General features: G+C 41.1%; 1 protein-coding gene across 4 annotated transcripts; it reads right to left on the bottom strand.

Moving 5' to 3' along the window:
* Window positions 1–272: 272 nt before the first annotated feature.
* On the bottom strand, window positions 273–18,116 carry add2 (adducin 2 (beta)). Of its 4 annotated transcripts, none has more exons than XM_062384693.1 (15): window positions 17,883–18,116; window positions 12,116–12,313; window positions 11,476–11,617; window positions 9,989–10,140; window positions 9,617–9,697; window positions 8,625–8,774; window positions 8,212–8,355; window positions 7,899–7,997; window positions 7,248–7,424; window positions 5,825–6,073; window positions 4,696–4,809; window positions 4,518–4,604; window positions 4,300–4,426; window positions 3,176–3,259; window positions 273–2,017 (listed from the first exon to the last, which is right to left on the bottom strand). In XM_062384693.1, exons 2-15 carry the CDS (start codon window positions 12,260–12,262, stop codon window positions 1,761–1,763), a joined length of 2,010 nt encoding a protein of 669 aa, XP_062240677.1. In that variant the 5' UTR covers window positions 12,263–12,313; window positions 17,883–18,116; the 3' UTR covers window positions 273–1,760. The 4 variants fall into 4 exon arrangements, with proteins under 4 accessions (XP_062240677.1, XP_062240679.1, XP_062240680.1 ...); XM_062384695.1 differs by lacking the exon at window positions 17,883–18,116 and adding an exon at window positions 13,779–13,920; XM_062384696.1 differs by lacking the exon at window positions 17,883–18,116 and adding an exon at window positions 13,785–13,913.
* Between the last annotated feature and the right edge of the window lie 663 nt (window positions 18,117–18,779).

Below are 18,779 nucleotides of genomic sequence, written 5' to 3'. Positions count from 1 at the left end.
CCAGTGTACAGTTTCACCGGCTCTGGGTCGGGTCTCTTCAAATTACAGGCGGATAACGATCCATTATTATTATTTTATATGCCAAAAAAACCTGCTCATGTTTCACACACCAGCATTTCTTTTCTGCAAGTACTGCTCTTAAATTAATTCACATACTATTACTATGTCCTTTGTCCTGAGACTCAAGCATTTCACTGCCAGCGACTGCTTAATGTTATTGTTGTGCATTTGACAATAACAAATCTTGAATCTTGTGTAGTCATTCATTTGTGTCACTGTGAGACCTTAAGAGCAGCTTTAATTTATTAATTATGGCAGAAACAACAGTGAAGCAAAAACAAGACATTTAGGCATAGAAAAATTAGAACATACACTACACGTCCAGTTGGTTTCAAATCAAACTTGATCTTTAATGACTGATACATGGTAACCTTGCAACACTCACCTATACATTCTAATATTAAATAAATTAAAACCATGGGCAAACATCACACATCAGCATTTTGATAACAGCTACTTGTTGAGACAGAAAATAATTACTGATAAGAAGTATTTTGCACACATACGTTTAAAAGAAATCCAGGAAAGAAAGTGGAATGTTTAGTACCTTCAGTTTCTTCTATAACTGTCTTTCAAACTGCATTGACAAGCAACAGATTCTTTAAGCTTTATCCTTTTTTTGGTAATAGTGGCATTTATAGCTGTTTGTGTTTTGTTGCGAGCCAGTATATTTTCCCCTGTGTTCTTTTGCCATGTTCAACCCTGCTGTAACAAAGCCTTTTACACAGACCAGCATTCAGAAGAGCACAATCAGTAGCTATCAGTATATTTCTACATGTAATGCACCTGTGCTCACATAGCATACCTGCAACATATATCTGATATCTAGAACCAAAGTATGACTAGAAGATAATGAACAAATGCAACATACTAGCATGTCAATATACATGTGTCAAGTGCCTATACATGGATAAGGAGTGCATAATTCATAACTAAACTTCCATCGTGTCTTCCAAAGGTGTGGAGACGAAAAGAAAAAAATTATGAGCTGTAAGTGCACAGGACCACAGTCTGATCCCAGAGTGAAAAACAACAAACATGTCTGAATTCACATACAATGAAGTTAAGTCATGGTTCGATAGCACAGCAGGTCAAAATAGGAGTAAAACACAGACTCTGTGTGTGTGTGTGTGTGTGTGTGTGTGTGTGTGTGTGTGTGTGTGTGTGTGTGTGAGGTGTACTTGTACGTTTATCCTTCTGAGGATCTTTTTAAGTATAGACCTTATGTGAGTGAGGACATTTGGGCCAGTCCTCACTTTTTCAGGGTTAGAATTAGGTTAGGATTAGGCATTTAGTCGTGATGTTTAAGGATAGGGTAAGAGGTAAGGGAACGTATCATACTGATGAGTGTCCTCATTAAGACAGGAGTAAAAAAATTTGTGTGTGTTTGTGTGTGTGTGTGTGTGTGTGTGTGCATGTGTGTGTCAAGTAATAGTGTGTCAAAATGTCGCCTTGTATCCAACCTTGGTCAAATAGTCTTGTGAAAGTAATCATCAGTTCTTAACCTGTTTAAGATGAATAACCACATCGATCAAATTAGTAACAGTTTACAGAAAAGCATGTGAGGGTGAGTCTAGTACAATGTGTCTGTGACTGAGGGAACAGATCTGATGTGGTTGACTCCATCTGCTACTCCTACGCCACACGCTGAGAAACATTTCACAGTAGTATTTCACCGAGGTCTTGCGTGTGTAAATGCCTCAGGTCTCTGCTTTCTCTTTCTGCTTCTTGCTTTTTTTCAGGAAAGACGGTGGCTTGAACTTCTTCTTCTTCTTGGAAGGGGACTTGCAGGGAGAACCCTCAGGGGTGCCACCTTGTGGTTTGGCCGGTGGAGCAGCAGGGGTGGAGGAGGTGTCATTGGTCGAGAGGGCCTTCATGCCTTTCTCCAACTCTTCTGTCGTCTGCTTCTCCTCCTCGCCTCCGTTCTGTATGGCTGGAGAGTCGGTCTTCACCTCCTCTGCTCAAAGTATTGTAGAAAGAAATAAGACAAAAGGATTTTTCAGATTTCAGAGAGAAAGCTTCCGGGGGGGGGGGGGGGGGGGCTGAGAAGCCACATGCTAGACATGTTGTGGCAGATGAACATGCTTGCGTAAAGAGACGTGGGTTGTCATATGGTTTCTCTGAGACAAGACACAAGCACCAGAAGTGTGCCCTAAGAATCAGTGTGGAGTAACACAGAAAAGGACAGACAGAGACAGAGGGAGAGAGAACAACCGATACAGTAGGTCCAAAGACAGATGGATTTAATAATAGAGGGTTGAGATGTGGAAAATGTAAATCAGATGTTACAGCCACAAAGACTGACTCGTACCAGACATTTTGACTCACAGAGATGTAATTAAATTAACATTAGAAATGGCTGGATACCATTTCATGAGTCTGTGTTTCAATTCAGGGGCCCCATCCTTCCGAGGTTACATTTTAGACCAATTGCAACACAGCAGCATGGTAACGTCCCATTACGAAGGCTCCTTCAAATGTGTCCTTTGATTCATGAGAAATGACGGCTCCAACAAGTGGATCATTCACGATAAAGGTGGAGTTTGCATGTCTTCTTTCGGTTCGGCGATCAAGGTCTACATGGCCTTTGTAGGACCTCATCCTCCGAAGGATGCAACATCCTAAATTGAGGCATAGCTCAGGTGTTGGTCTTCACCTGTGTTATTTTTATGCATGCCGTGAGAAAAATCTGTCACACAAATCAACTTATCCTTACACTCCATGATATTTCAGATGATATCTGATATATATGTCACTAGGTCCATCTGAGGCGAGTCACAATTTTTTAAGTAATAACTAAATGTTTTATTTTGACTTTGTTGCTTATTAAATAAAATGCTGCAAAATTGGAAAGACAACTAAAGTAGCCTATCTTTATCTACAAGGGGAATTTTAACAGTCTGTATGACTATACAAAGAAAAACAACATTTTGCTGCCAAGTTGTCTCCGAATTAACAGAGAAAACCGAACAGACAGTATTAACTGATGAAGTGGAGTAACAAGGTGGTCAGTGAGTGTGTAAAGCATGAGAGGCAGAAACTCAGGCTGCTGGTGAGATAGCCAGTAAGCGAGGCGAGCAAGGCAGACGGTTATCAGAGCTCTGCCGAGCCTCACCTGTCAGAGGAGGGGGGCTGGGCGGAGGGCCCTTTGTGGGGGAGGTAGCAGGGGAAGAGTCCTTGTCATTTGCCACCTCCTCCCCTACTTGCAAAAATACACACACATACACAGTGAGGGACAGTGAAGGTTCAGCGGTGCACAAAGTTAAATTTGTTAGGCAAAAGAGAAGGGAAGACTTTTTATGCACAAGAGTCACAGGTGAAATAGCGGTTGCTTCAAGGAGCTCTGTGTAGGGCTTTTACTTCAAACAGTATTACAGATTTCACACATTAAATCCTTAGGATGAGCAAAACACATTTCAGTTCCCTTGCACTGCCACAGTACACAAAATAGAAAGGGGTAAGAGATGGCACAAATTACTATTTATATTAATTTCAAATTCTAAATTAGCAGATAATTAAAAGAAGTCTGAAAATGTTATTGAAATTAATATATTTGTATTTGTAGAAGTTACACAAAGCCCCTTTAAGGTGGTTAGAAGACATTACCCTCTGCCTTACTGGTCAAAGTGAGGGAAGGCATATAAAAATGTTTTTCTGTATAACCGAAAGTATGTGGACACTCCTGTGAGCCTTGAGATTGACAAAAGCAAGCTTAAAGCTTAATTTGAGATCATAGTTGGTAAGGGATGACTAGCCGACGTGTCATAATTCTTATCAGTACTAAAGAGTTGTCAATTCCCACCATAGTTCCACAAAATTCACAGCCTGAACCGAAATAATCAGCCAGCGTCATAAAAACTAAAAGGTAATGAGATCTCAGAGGCTTTCAACTGAAGTAAACTAAATATAAAGCTTTTTATTTTTCCTGTTTTAAAACTGGGTAACACATTGAGCACCAGCCTATTCAAACAGTTCTCATGAGGAAAAATATGTTTAACTATCACGTATAATGTTCAAATGCTCTGGCCATATAGAGTTTAAGACATGTGACTTTAAAGTTTAAACCAAATCTATTAACTTTTCTGACACTATAGTAAGAATAACTGTAGTTCACAACATAGGAATAAACAGATAACTACAGTCTATACCAGGGTTATTATTGTACTGTTTATGCTGATTGATTAATACAGAGTGAGTTGGTCATTTCAGCAGGTGCAAGTCGAATTGAATTGACTTTACCATCAGTCCCTCCGTCCTGTTTCCTCTGCACCTCCTTGCGGTATTCGTCCAGTACCTGGTCCGTCAGCTGGTTGAAGGGGTTGGGAGGTTCTGGCTCTGGTGGGACTTTGAGTGGGCTGACCGGAGACTAAAAGACAAGCAGCAACACAAAAGCTTTTAACTTTGCAGATCAGGAGTGGGAAAAGAGACGAGGCAAGCAGGGAGAATTTGCAGTTTACCGGAGGACTGTTCTCTGTTATGACACTGGCAAGGACTTGAGACTGTGGCCCTGCTGTCTTCATGTCCTGACGGTTCTGCTGTCGAATCTAAGGGGGCAACATTTCATGCGACGTTGTGGATTTATATGAAAGAACGCACAAAGCAGAGATAAGATTTGTGTGAGCAAGGGACAGTTACCTTGTTTCGTGTCTCTATCACCTCCTGAGGGTTGGTGAACAGAGGCACAAACAGGTTGGGGTTCTCTATTTTGATGGAGGTGCTGCCAGCTTGAGTCACCTCATCCTTCAACCACTGAGGGAGAGAAGACCAACGTTAAAACAAGATCTCAAAATCGACCCTAAATATGAATTAGCCCTTGAGTCTATGATTAAGTACATCAGATATGTAGAGGATCACGGCTGTTACAAGGGGGGAAAAACACTTCTGTGCTTAAAGTATGTTGATGTGAAGCAGATTTATCCTATGGATTATATTTGGCCACCAGATGGCATGCTCCTCTCTGCAGTGGTCTTCTCGACACAGGGGCTTTCCCCTGCATTGCAGAGATGAGGAGAGAGAGAGGATGGTGGGAGATAAAGAGGATGGTGGGAGATAAAGAGGATGGTGGGAGGGACAGAGGAGGAGAGACAACAGAGAGGGAGAGCCAAACTCCTCCCACTGGTGTAGGCCAATCAAACTCACATTGTCTTTCTCTCTGTAGGACTCGTCACTCTTTTGTCTAAGTTGCCCTGAAATAAAACAAATGCTCCTTCATTTTCACCGATCTCCATTTGAATAGGAGGTTTAGTTTCTATACAGAAATACTCTCAGTAGAATGCACTTCAAAAATTACAAAACTGGTCTTCCTCCTCTGAGTAGCAGTCATCAGACCTCAGCAAGCTTCCAACCCTTTCTTGCTTCTCTTCCTGCAGCTTGTATTCTTCTCATTCCTGGTTTTGAACCCACCCCCTCCAGCTTCTTCATCTTTTTGTTAATTATATCGACATTAAGTCCACGTATCCCTCACTATTTAGCTGCTCTCAGAGCTGCACTGAACTCCCCACATTATTCTGAATTCATCCTGAGGAGCAGTATGTGATCAAATCAAATGTTTGAGTTCTGTACATTTCCTGGCCAGCCCCCGAGTAAATTGTCCAAGTGAGCCCATGAGAATACAGCAGGAAAATGGCAAAGGGAATAAGTGGTGAGGTTTCCTAACTTGTAACAGACACAAAGCTGAAAAATAGAAGGATACAAATATCTCAGTAGAAGGCATGTCAATTTGGAAAGAAAATTAGATTTGAGAGGTTTTGGTGATGGGCCTCACAGTGGTGCGCTGGTGTCCAGGACTAGCTTGCTCTTGGTTGACTTTTTGGTAGGTGTTGGGAGTGTTGAGCCATCTGGTCCTCTCCTGCTGCTGGCGCTGGGTGAAAGGGTTCTGCCTCAGAGCCGGGTGGACTCCATCGTCATCAAACTGGTGATAGGCTGTGGCAGTCGCAGGCACCTCCACATCCCTACGCATCCGTGATCGCTCAAGCAGGACGGGGAAACGGTAAGCGTAGCCGGTACGGTAGCCCTGTGAAAACAGACGGAGGAGTTGAGACACAGTAGAAAACATCATCCATCTCTCTCTCTCTGATGGACAGAACATATGCACTTTACTGGATCACTTTGGTGTGCTGTGCTGACATGCATATCCCGAGCAAACTCTCAGCACAGCATTACATCAATTTATTCTATTTTTCCTAAACAAGCTGTGTATTGCACAATATATCTGCGGCATCTGCTACTGCTTAAGAAACAATATTTTCTTACTGAGGTCAGCTTCCACCAGCTTCTGAATACAGTACATAATAAAACATATAGCTTTTGTCTGCCCTTTCATTGCACAGTACGACTGCATCAAAGATAAATATGCTGTTGAGTCACTGCTGATGCAATCTGAACATAATATGATGCCACTCCTTAACATAAGGCACTTTCCATCCACAACCACAAGGCTTTTATGCTTTTATTGTGAAACAGCTACAGGAAATGCCTGCAATCACAGTAGGATTGATGGTAGAGTGAGGGAAATGCCTTTTTTAACTATGTGCTGACCAATTTGGTCAAAGTTCTGTATAACACACAGGAGCTCAATGTATTTAAGTTGTTTTGAAATTAAATAAACAGGAACTCTTCATAAAGGAGTTATAATAATAACAACAATGAATAAATAAAAAGTTGTATTATGTTTCAAAAATATGAAGTATACAGTCAAAAAATTCTAAATTCTGAATTTCTCACCTTCATTGGTATACACATAAAAAAAAAGAATCAGGCAATAAGTGCATCATTCATTTGAAATGCTAAATGTCAGAAGTACACTGGATCAAAGCAGATATTGAAATTGAAGCTTGTGAAATATGTTATGCATTAGATTTTAAATGCATAGCTTTCGAATTTTAAAGTCAGATAGTTTGAAATGCGATGGCATACATAGTGCAATAAAAAACAAACAGAATTGCTGTAGCAGTGCATGTGATCCTTAGTTAGTGGTTGAGAGACTGTGAGGGGACAGAAGTAATCTGAATCCAGCCATAACATTACATACCAAACAAATACAGGTTAATCATGACCGGATTCATGTCAATCTTTGGAACATGTGACCAGAGGAACCTGTATAACCTCTCGTGTTTCTGTTGAAAATTATAAAATGACTGACACCTTACTAATGAATAAAAAAGGATGTTTAGAAGAAGGTTTCATACCAGGTTATCCAGAGTTCTCATCAGGGCCTCAAACTCATGCTCCCCAACACGGCTCTTGTGCAGGGGCCCAAAGGTGGAGCCAGCCCAGCCCACAGTGCCGGCTGAGTTGGGTTTATGGATGGTCCGATCCAGCAAAATCAGGTTCTGTTCACCACCTGCACAACACAACGCTGACACCTGAAAAAAATTAAAAATAAAGATTTAGAACAAGTTGCATATCTTCTCCTTGTTTTACTCAATGATGATAAGTGTACGGTCACATTTCTGCCCTTCTACAGGCCACTGTTGGTCCTGTATAATTACTGCAGTGTCTGTTTGGCACACAACACCCCTGTAGTGTAATATACTGCAGTGCAGAGCTGCTGGCTGTCTACAGTGAGAGGGAACCAAGAGAAGGACAACTGCCCAGGTGTAACACTGAAGCATTTACATTACTCATTCTCCTTCTCACACTTACAGACACCTACGGGAATGCAGTGGCAGCAGTTTGTCTCCTGTGGGATAGGTTGTTTGTGTGTGTGTGTGTGTGTGTGTGTGTGTGTGTGTGTGTGTGTGCGTGTGTGTGTGTGTATGTGTGTGTGTATGTGTGTGTGTTTGTGTGTGTGTGTGTGTGTGTGTGTGCATGCGTGCTTGCGTGCATATGCATTAGACCTGGATCTGGCAGGCAGCCTGGATGTGGTAGATGGTGTAGAAGGCCTCCTCCACTGACTCCCCAAGAGCCACTATGCCGTGATTCCTTAGCACCAGAACCTGGGACACACAAAACATCCATGTTATTATGAGAATAAACTGGCCTCAATAATTATTCCAGTCTGAGGAAACATCACCTTATGTCTTTTGTCTAGACCTCTAACTTCTTTAAGCTTAAACATCCCTTGTGGGAGGCACAGGGGCAGTAACTGCTGAATGAGGTTGTGAAATACAAGTATCATATTACTGGTGCCGCTTCCTGTTCTCTGCTCACTTTACAGGTGGGTCCCAAACTCTTCTGGAGCTCCACTCTGTCCTGCTCCGCCTCCATGACCCCGTTGTAGTCATAGTAGGCCACGTCACCAACCAGCAGGGCCTCATGGGACAGTGGCAGGAGGCCGCACTTCATAGATGAAACCTGAAAATAATTATTTGTCAGTTGTGGATGTAAAGATCATAAAACAGAATCATATATAGTCTGATTGTTAAGGGTACAATCTATTTTCCAAGCAAATCCATTCTGGTCAAATATTATCAGACTCAAGCAGAACGATACTAGAATCGTAAGAGCTTTTACACAGTAACACTGTATCTATGTTTACGTTATAAATGACCAGTGTGATATCGCTTCAGAGCTGTGAACTACTGGCAGCCTGTCTCTCTTGGTTTCAGCTCGGTGTGACTCACCGCTGCTGTGGCCGGTGTGTGGATGTGAAGAAGACAGCGAACATCTGGCCGTGCTGAATAGATGGCCTGGTGCAGGCTGAACTTCTCTGGGTCCACGCCCAGGTTGGTGCTGCCCTTCTCCACTACCTCGCCCAGGATATTCACTTTTACCTGCGAAAGCACACGACAATGTCACCGAAATCTCCATCTTTGATGTTTGGGAAACAAAGTCATTATACGTTCTTTAACATGAAAAATATTAAAACTGCACAGACCTAGTTCTGTGTCATATTTCTTGGATTTCATTTGACTGGTTTCAAAGGAAAACTACTGGTTGATGAGCAAATTAATGAGGCTGTGGAACCAGTTTTTTGCAAAAAGATAAACTATGGATGGAACTTCACGACAGAAAGTTTACAATATGCTCAAAGGCTTTTTAATAAAGAAACAATTGAAATATATGAATTGAATGATAAACTTCAGGACAATGGTTCCCTCACTTTTCGTTCATTAGGACAATTCTCCGCTAAACAACGCAACATTGAAACCAATTTAACTAAGAAAATACCTATTCCAATAATTCTTTACATCTAAACAGTTAAAAAAGTGTGTCGTGACGTTTGATTATTTGATACCCCGATACTCTGTCAAGTAAATTATCAAGAGAAATGGCAAATATCCTCTGTTGTAATGTTTTCCTGATGCTGTCTCAGCAATATATTGTAAAGAAGATATGACTTAGACTTAGACTCAAATAACCATTTCAATGAAACAAATGATAGATTATCAATAATGCAAGAAAACATATAATTAAATTTACTTAGCAATTTATATATCAAAGATAGAACATTAAATCTAACTAGACAATTGCAGTATTTCTAATTAATAACATAATGAAACACGCTTATAATATATGTGCATTATATATATATATATATATATATATATAACATTTAAGGGCTGAATTAAGTTTTCACATGTGTGTAACCTTAATCCTGATGATGGTCACTCACCAGACTGGATCCAGTCACCTCACTGTATGCCAAGCCATCTGGAAGCACCAGGAAGTGTTCCTGTTCTTTACTGACACGGAGCTGCCGGAGAGGAAAACAACACAGGTAAAGCCCGAAGATGGTGACACTGCAAAACATAATGCTACTGTGGGAAATCCATTCTGATATGTATGTAAAAAAATTGATTTCTATCATCTTCTCTCAGATAACAGACATCTTCCTAAGCATGCTGGTGCTGCACTTGAATCTGTATCTACTCTTCATATGTTCTGAGTTGCATCTTACTGATTATATAATCTGTTTTAATAAATATGTGTTGAGGATAAACAACATAATGTTTGAATAGTGATGTGAGCAGAAAGTAACACTAACAGTGAGACAGGTGTAGCTGATCTGGGCCCAGCCGTAGAGGTCGAACAGGCGATGGGTGCTGGCCAGCTTGCAGCGCATCAGCCTCTCCCCCTTCACCATGCTGCCTGGCTCCCACCCCTGCAGGTCATTGATGGCTGTCACCATCATCATGTCTGTGTGGCGAGAGACGGATAGAAAACCAGACAGAGACAGAGAGAGAGTGGAGTGAGGATGATGGTCTGCAGACAACAATGGCAGGTAGGAGAGTGGTTGATTTATTCTTTTGAATGTGCACATTTCAACATACATGAATAATGTAAATCTGTTGTGCCATTGTTTTTCCTGCTGCTCTGAGTTTACATGTTTTACAATCACTGTTGAGTTGATGTGTGCAGTGTTCAAGCCCAACTGATACGGATTTTTGGGGGCTTTAACATAAACACTGATACTGACATGTTTGTGAAAGCCTCATATCAGCCAATTTTTATTGGCCAACGGACAAAATTGTTTTTTAGTGTATGTATTAGTAAGTATTTATGAGTATCCATGACAAGGAACCTTAACCCCTACAATAAGTCATCCATGTTCAAGATACCTCCCTGTAAAGACAAGGCAACTTACATATTTACCATTTTTATTAGTGGATGGTATTAAGTGACATTATAAAACCCTGTGAACTCAGCAAACCTGTGTAGATCTGAAACAACAATAGACCAACTGCACAAATTTGAAAACAGATATAATAGGTTAATTTGTTATACTTAAACTTGCCCCTGTGCACTGCCTGCCAAAGGGGGATTCACTACTTCTCCTAGAAATGTTTCTAACCTTAGGTAAATACCACCAGGTCCTGATAAATAAATAAAAAACAACAATGAGTTAAACCTCTGTCAGGCAGGAGTAAATCACTACTGACCAACCAAACAAAATCAGTGACTGTGACGATGAAAGTTTTTATATTATTGTCAGTAGATATAACATTCATATACCAAGACTAACAGCAGACAACCAAATTATGGACAAGCCAGTGTTAACAATTTGAGGACGAGAGCAGAAGCATCTGCAAGCACCAAACTCACAATAAATATGTCAATAAAACAATCAACAATAGCTGTGTAAAACCGCCACTGCACGAACATATGGGTATTTAGGAAAAAAATCAGTGTTACAATACAACACTTATGAACCCGCTGGAAAAATATTGGAAACCCAGGGCTAATAATAGCATTTTTAAACTACTGAGAGTGTATGAATAGGAAACTCAATCTTTCTCAAATCAATGTCTTGAGGAGAGTTATTGATTGGGGCTGCAGACTACAAGTATGAAAACACATAATCAAAATGTAATTATTGGTTCTACTTTAAAAAAACAAATCTTTTATGAAAATATTGATAGTAGAGTTGCTATATGGGTAATGAAAACACCAGGCTTGACATGCTAGAAGAAAAAGGAACAAAATGAGTGTAAGTACAGGGATAAATTGAGTTTAGTCACAGGTTTCACATACTGGAGGGGGAGACTGGCAGAGCAGCTGGAGAGCCATGTGAGGCCATGAAATCAGCGAGCTGTCTCAGTGCCCATAGGTTGGATGAGCTGCCACCCTTCTTCATCTGTTCCTGGATCAGCACATCCAACTCCTCCCTGAACGACTACACCCACAAACACAAAGACGTTAATGTGTTAACATACAGGAATGTGTACATACATCAGATAACACAAATAATTCCAGTTGCATAATAACATTCAATCAAAGCTTCTCTACGTATATTTGGAAAATATCATCTCATTTTCTACAAACAAAACTCACATCATTAGAATAATTTGAAAGATGCTATAATCATGAAAATTCACAGGGCTTTGAACACATGCACTGATTCATAAACACTCCTACACTACAGAGGTGAGGGTGGGTAAACATATTTAATGAGTCAGCCTCTCTCAATAGGGCCTTTCACTTCATGGTCTCCACAGTTTCAGAATCAGGCATTCATAATAGAGTCCAGCACTGACCGCAGCCCGAGCTTGTCAAATAGAATTTGAGAACAGATTAACTCTGATGGGAGATAATCACATCTCGAAAGGAGGAGGGAGAGGAGACAGAGACAGAAAAAGTGTTAAAGAAATAGACAATAAATCAGCGATCGCACCGGACTCTGCAGGAGGCTGGAGACGCGTTTCTTATGCTGAGGTCCTGAGCCTGGTGTGGAATGCTGGGGCGACTGGAGACTCTCTGGGACCCCATCGCTGGGGCTGAGCTGCACCGGGGTGCCCTTGGGACTGGGGGACTTACTCATCTTCTACTGTTATGCAGAGGGTGTGTTATAACCAGGTGTGGGCAGGGAGAACTGTGAAGAAGTGAGAAAAATTATACACTTAAAACAGCACTTAATTGAGCATTGTTAACAATCTGCAATTTCTGATAAACTACAGCTGACATTAAGGAAAGTAGCTCTTTCACTTTCTTTCCAGGAGTTGGATGAGAAGATCAATACCACTCTCATATCTGTCCATTATATATGAAGCTACAGCCAGGAAGTGGTTTGCTTAGCTCAGCAGAAAGACTAGAAACAAGGAGAAACATTGTGTCCAGAGGTAACAAAATCCCGAGCAGAATACTATATCCCTCCATTTGTCGTTTGTTTAACTTGTACAAAAGACAAAATGTACCTTTACATTTCCAGAATCAGTAACTTCCTCCACTTGTTACCTGTCTAATGATTATTGATTTGTCCCCCCTGTTTTGGACAGAGCTGCTGACAGTACCTTCATTAGTGTCATACATAGATTTCCTGTATAGTTTCAGGAAGATGGACATCATGACCACTCCCCAAACGTTAAACCAAATCATCTTGATCTCCGCTTAGTGGGTGATAAATATTTCTTAAACATGGTTTCCCTGTATGTGATTTTAGGTAGGTGTAGTGTTGTATGTCCAATCGTTGGATGTTCCGGCGTCAGACCAGCACAGATCATTGAATATCCACTTTTTCCAAACCTGTTTTCAACTAATCTGGTGTTTTTATTAAAGAAACAAGGCACAACTATGAGAATGCTTTCAAAACTCTCTACTTATAATGACACGCTTCACAGCATCATGGGACAACAGTGGCTCCACTTCACCGAATAACCTCTCTAGAACAAGTATGGCAGGTGAGTGAACTGAAGCCAGCATTTGAATAAAAGTTTGGATTATGAATCATCCAAGTCACCCACATGCAATTCAATTCAATGTATACTTAACAAGATGCTGATGGGTCAATTTCAAACCCTGCGAGTCTAGAACAGAGTAAAATCAGCTTGAGAAGAGTCTGGAAATCATCTCAAAGGGACATCACAACATTATAAGACGCATAAATTACACATTGTGATTTATTAGAATAATATAATGGATGAGAATAATGGTGCTCAAGTTCAACAACAATGAAATCTAGTTATGATGCTAAAGACAGAAAAGAATGGGTTTAAAATAGGATAAAAAAAAAACTAATCTATGACATTAAGTTTGAAGAAGTTGTAAGTGCAGGTGCAAGTGAGAGACGAGAAGTAAGAAGGAGAACATTTTCCTGGATGAGGGAGTCATCACCCCAGAGGAAGTTTAAAACTCAAAGAACATCCGATATAAAAGAACAACTGTCAGTTCAATCAATATGCCCACTTGTGTAAAATTCCATCCCAAGCCAAGCCTTTTGTATCATGCAAAAAAATCCTATTCCTATTGGCTAGTACAAAAATAAACACTATATCAGACAACACATTATTACTCGATTCCCTTGCATTTTCAAATGGCAGCATTGAAATGATAAACCATACCCTCACAGTAAGGATGCTGGATCCCTCAGGGCACTGGCCGATGAAAAAGCAAAGCTGCAGAGGATGCAGCATTAGCAGTAAAAGCTCACATGCACACAGCAACATCAGAACCACCAACAGGAAGTTAGCTGGTGATTCAACTCGGTAATTGGAGAACGAGTAAAGAGTTACCGTAAGGATCTTCGAAAGAGAGCAGGCCACTCCCCAAATGAAGCAGCGCGCACTCACACACACACACACACACACACACACACACACACACACACACACACACACACACACACACACACACACACACACACACACACACACACACACACACACACACACACACACACACACACACACACACACACACACACACACACGATGCTGCAGGGAGCAGATTAGGTTCCAAACACACCACACCCTCTCTTCTGTGCCACATCTGACTTACTGACTCAATATTTTACTTACTTGCATCACTGTTAACATAGCGAGTTGTGGATCCCTGATCATATGTGTTCTAAATCCCATCTTCAAATCTCAGGTTGTGTTTCTTAAGATGCTCACCACAATGACACAGGTTCCATAAGCAATTACTTAATTAAGTAAACGTCAGCCTTTCTGGACTCAGAAGCACTGAAACATTAAATCAGTTATCCAAACACATCAGTGATGCTCTAAAGGATAAACTGAGCTCAGCAAACAAACACTCTCATAAAGTATGAGTATTAAGTTGTTAGCAAGCCAAACAGCTCTCAGATAATATACTGAGAGCTCTGTACAGCTAACTATTGAATCTGCATTACTTACTTTAAATTGGACGATGTTTCTTTGAATTGTTTGCGTGTATAACATTTGGAATTATTCTTCAAATGCATTCAGAAGGATGTATTTAAACACTTATTTTAGGCAGCAGTGAGTCTTTTTCTCCCTCTGACAATGGAGGCTGGTTCACATTATATATTACTGTCTCTCTCTCCCTCTATCTCTCTCTGGGGGTGGAGGGGGCCCAGCTGCTGACAGGCAGCAGACAGAAAGCCTGCTCTCCAGGGAGACTCCTAATGACTGAGGGGAGACATGGAGATCTGGCTGTTGGCCCTCCATCCCTGCTCCCTCTTAGCCTTGGTCACACTGGGATGGCTGATCATGCTCATTTTCTGACATTCGTACCTCTGAATTACTTTGAAATCAACAGTAAAATCTGAAAACTTCTATACTTTAATACTTTGAAAAGCTTCATATAAAGCCATCTATGAAAATGACTCATTCAGCGGGACACATGATCGAATGTAGCAAATGTATTACTGCAATAGTTTAATCCTGAATGTTAAATATACATGTACATCAAGCTTCACTGTGAACTAAGTCATCAACTTTCAAAACACAATAAATGCACAGAACCCGTTTAGACACCTTGAGTTGTATGATTCAACTAAATGCATATAATTGCCACTTCTGCTCATTATCTATACTTAATTATCCAAACTGACAAAATGAAAAGAGATTGGATTGCATCGCAGCTTCAAGTCTTCCAGGCAAAGTCTCTACATTTATACACCTGGATGTGAGCAGCTTGTATGATTTTCCTGACAGAGCGCGGGCTCTTTCAGACTGGAATGAATCTGACTGATCATCCTTCTCTCGTAGTCCTTCAAATGTCTGGCAAACTTACCAGCCAGTCATTTGCCTTTTAGTCAAAGTGGCATTAGTCTTGCCACTTTACCATAAACGACTGATTAATAGATTTTTTAATTTAGATTGATGGACAAAGAAAAAAGCAATTACGTCCATTTAAAATTAAACCTACAACACAATTAGTTGTGGAGAAAGCAGTGGGTCAGATAGTTTCCTGAAGCCACTGTTTGTATTGACTGCTGTAAATCTAACCACTTGCAGTGGTTCGAAGAGGACTGTGGCAGACATCTGGCAGGAGAGACGGAGACACACTTGTAATTACCTAAGTAACTCTGGATTGATTTTCCTTGGCTTCGCTTTCAGTAGGTTTAAGTCATAACGGCCGGTCGGCGGATCCTGACCAGTTTTGAGATTAGTTTTTTTTTAAGCAATAAGTACCTTTGCCCACAGTGCTTCAGAATAAGATTATGCAAACATTTGTCAGTATATACACACTTTTCCCGATCTTTAATTGATTAGTTTGATTGTATGAGCTGAAGGTAGCATGCATTTCATTTATTAAATCACTGAAACACATTGTGTTTACCAATGATCGGTTATTCCGCCATTATTACTTCTGACTCAGTATAACTGAAACACAACATCATTTATTGTAACACACAGCTCTCCAGCTAATATACTTGACAAGCAGTGACAAATGCCTGCAGCAAATATGATGTATTTTCTGTTTGTCCTTTTTCTAAGTGTCTGATGACTGCTGTGTAGCATGTGATCACTTTCCAAAAGGATCTATCTATCTATCTATCTACCTGCCCGATACAACTCAACGCAACAAAAAATACACACTAAACTTCATACTGAGTTAAAAGTATTATGGCCTCTTTATACCATAACATACAGGGCAACTTGGTTCTATTCAAGCCCAATATAAACTCACATCAACTGTAAACAAAGATTGATACAGTGCGCTGCAGAAACCCAACACACATAAAATGAAGATGCATTAATCCATGTTTAAAGAAGTGTAATAAACTGCAGCAGGATGTTTTCAGTAAGCTCAGAAAACCACAGTGAATGAATATAGAAAAATAATTTAGTTTTAGTGCTGAGTCACTTGCAGTTAAGGGATTAAGGTAGATAACTACAGTACTAGATTGGATTAGTATCCATAATGTAACAGAAAGTGCAAAAATGCAACTTTAAATCCAGATTGAAAACTTTATTATAAATTACATTTAATTACTCTAACTAAACTATATATATATATTTTTTTACACTTTCTATATTTCATTTGTAGTATTTAACTACTTTAACAGATATTGTTTTAAGCTAAATGTATGTATATGGCTTTATCCTTTTTATTTATTTCACATAGTGCTGCCCCTCTTTTATTCAGCTTTTTTCAATCTCGTTTTGCTTGAAATTTGTTTGAAACTGTGTGATTTCTGCTTTTCATTGAATTTCTTCTAATATTGTCTCAGTTGTTCTTATTGTCCTATAGCACAGCACCTGGACTCTGTGTATAACATATATAAACAAAGTTGTCTTGCCTTCTATTAAAACAGACTTTACCATCAGTAACTTCTTCAGTACTGTGGCTGAGATCATTCCAGGTTCAATGTCTGACATTGTGCTCTCCGAGATTAAAAATAAATAAACAAAAACTCTCCAAAAGCCACTCCTGTGTCACGTGGGGGAAGAGGAGAAGCGCTCTATCGATCAGATGCAGTCATGAGAGCGGCACGCACAGCATTTACAGGCTCATATTTCAACATGAATGCACAACATCGTTTTATGGGTTTGCTTTTGCAGCATCCTCCATTCCCTCAACGGACAGAGGCCCGCACTAAGCATGGCTGCCTAGCAACACTCACACGAGCTGCAACATCAGCACCATGATCCGCTAATGGCCACCCGCAAAATGGAGAGGCCAGCGGGGACGGCGCTGCACGACGACGTCTCCAAATCAATCTAAACGGCTCATAATATGATCACAAACTGACTGGAGTCCGCGTGCGACCACAAACAGCCATCGGTGGCACGATAATGGGCGAGATTAGTCCGTGTGCACGTAGGAAGCACCGTGGAGCCACTGGCACAGCACGAGCCGCCGCTGAGGACACAAGCTGCACAGATGAGATCCCGAACGCATCAGGCCTCCATCTGCACAACACCGCTACATGCTCAAGGCTTTATGGAGTAAATCCTGAGCACGAGCTAAATGTATCATCTTATTTTGTCACGTACATGCATGTATTGTGTGTGTGTGTGTGTGTGTGTGCGTGTTCGGCACTGCACCGTGAGACCGACAACAACACGCTAAACAGCAGTAGGCAAAACATCGTGTCACTCTGGGCCATAGTCAGCGAAATGATCAGACACCACTCATGCACGCGTCAGGGAGGACCCTGCAACGCCCAGACATCGAACCGAGGCTACCTTGTTCGCCACGGCCGAACAGAGACGAGCAGACACGGTACTCACCTCAGAGCATCCTCGGGAGCGCGTCCTGTGTGGGGGTGCGGCACACCCACAGCCCGGAGCCGTCCTCAGCACCAGCAGATGTGGTTAATCACCAGCGTGACAGATTTGGGCTTCGGCTCCTTTGTCAGACTATTTCAGGGCCTCAGCTGATTCCAAGTCAACGGAGCCTGATGCTGATCATCATCGCTCTCTGCGGCTGGACCAGCCCACTGCCACGCCTGTCCCCAGTCTGACACCCCGTGGGTTCCCACTCACACAGCCACAGTGGGCACCAGTGTTAGCGGTGGTGTTGTGTTTGTAAAACCTCCGTGAAGCTGTGGAGGGTTTGTATGTGCTGTGTCCTCAAACGTTGATTATTTGGGTATAGGCCCGACAGGGAGCAAAACAATATCAGGCGCCACCATCTGTTGTAATGAGAAAGAGCCCGAGCACAGGAGCAGGGATGTGCACAGACATTTAGAAGGGTCGCTCTAACCTGACAAAAAGGGCACCCCCTACCCCCGCAAGTGTAAGTCAACACATTACTGCAAATAGGATACAGATTCCTCTAAACGTGAGCACAGCACCGTCATCTATCCGACTGCAAACCATGTTATTGTTCAAACTTTGAAAATAAACTCTTAATAAATAAATTCAGATAAATGCAAGATCAAGATTCAAAATTAAGATTTAGCAAATTCAGACTCCCATTCACAATGTAAACATCAGTTCGGACAGAGTCATATAATAAAGAGCATAGCGAATCGCTTTGCCTCATTTCTTGACACAAAATGTGATATGATGGGCCGATGTAATAATTTGGTCAAACTTCAGCAATTATTTGACTCCTCATATTCTTGCAGCCACAATAACAAACCTTGTTTTTCCTCCAGAGGGGCAGCTCATTTATGGAGGGCA

The sequence above is a fragment of the Platichthys flesus genome, chromosome 3 (assembly GCF_949316205.1).
Source record: "Platichthys flesus chromosome 3, fPlaFle2.1, whole genome shotgun sequence".
Taxonomy (NCBI): Eukaryota; Metazoa; Chordata; class Actinopteri; order Pleuronectiformes; family Pleuronectidae; genus Platichthys; species Platichthys flesus.
Note: the sequence above shows the minus strand (reverse complement) of the source record. Positions and strands in the feature narration are given on the sequence as shown.

Excerpts from the sequence above, each read along its gene's own strand:
- add2 (XM_062384693.1), bottom strand. The coding sequence starts at position 12,262 with ATGAGTAAGTCCCCCAGTCCCAAGGGCACCCCGGTGCAGCTCAGCCCC. Across the intron at positions 7,425-7,898 it reads AGGCTGCCTGCCAGATCCAG|GTGTCAGCGTTGTGTTGTGC; the intron begins GTCTAATGCATA and ends AATTTTTTTCAG. Across the intron at positions 4,605-4,695 it reads TGATAGAGACACGAAACAAG|ATTCGACAGCAGAACCGTCA; the intron begins GTAACTGTCCCT and ends TTGCCCCCTTAG.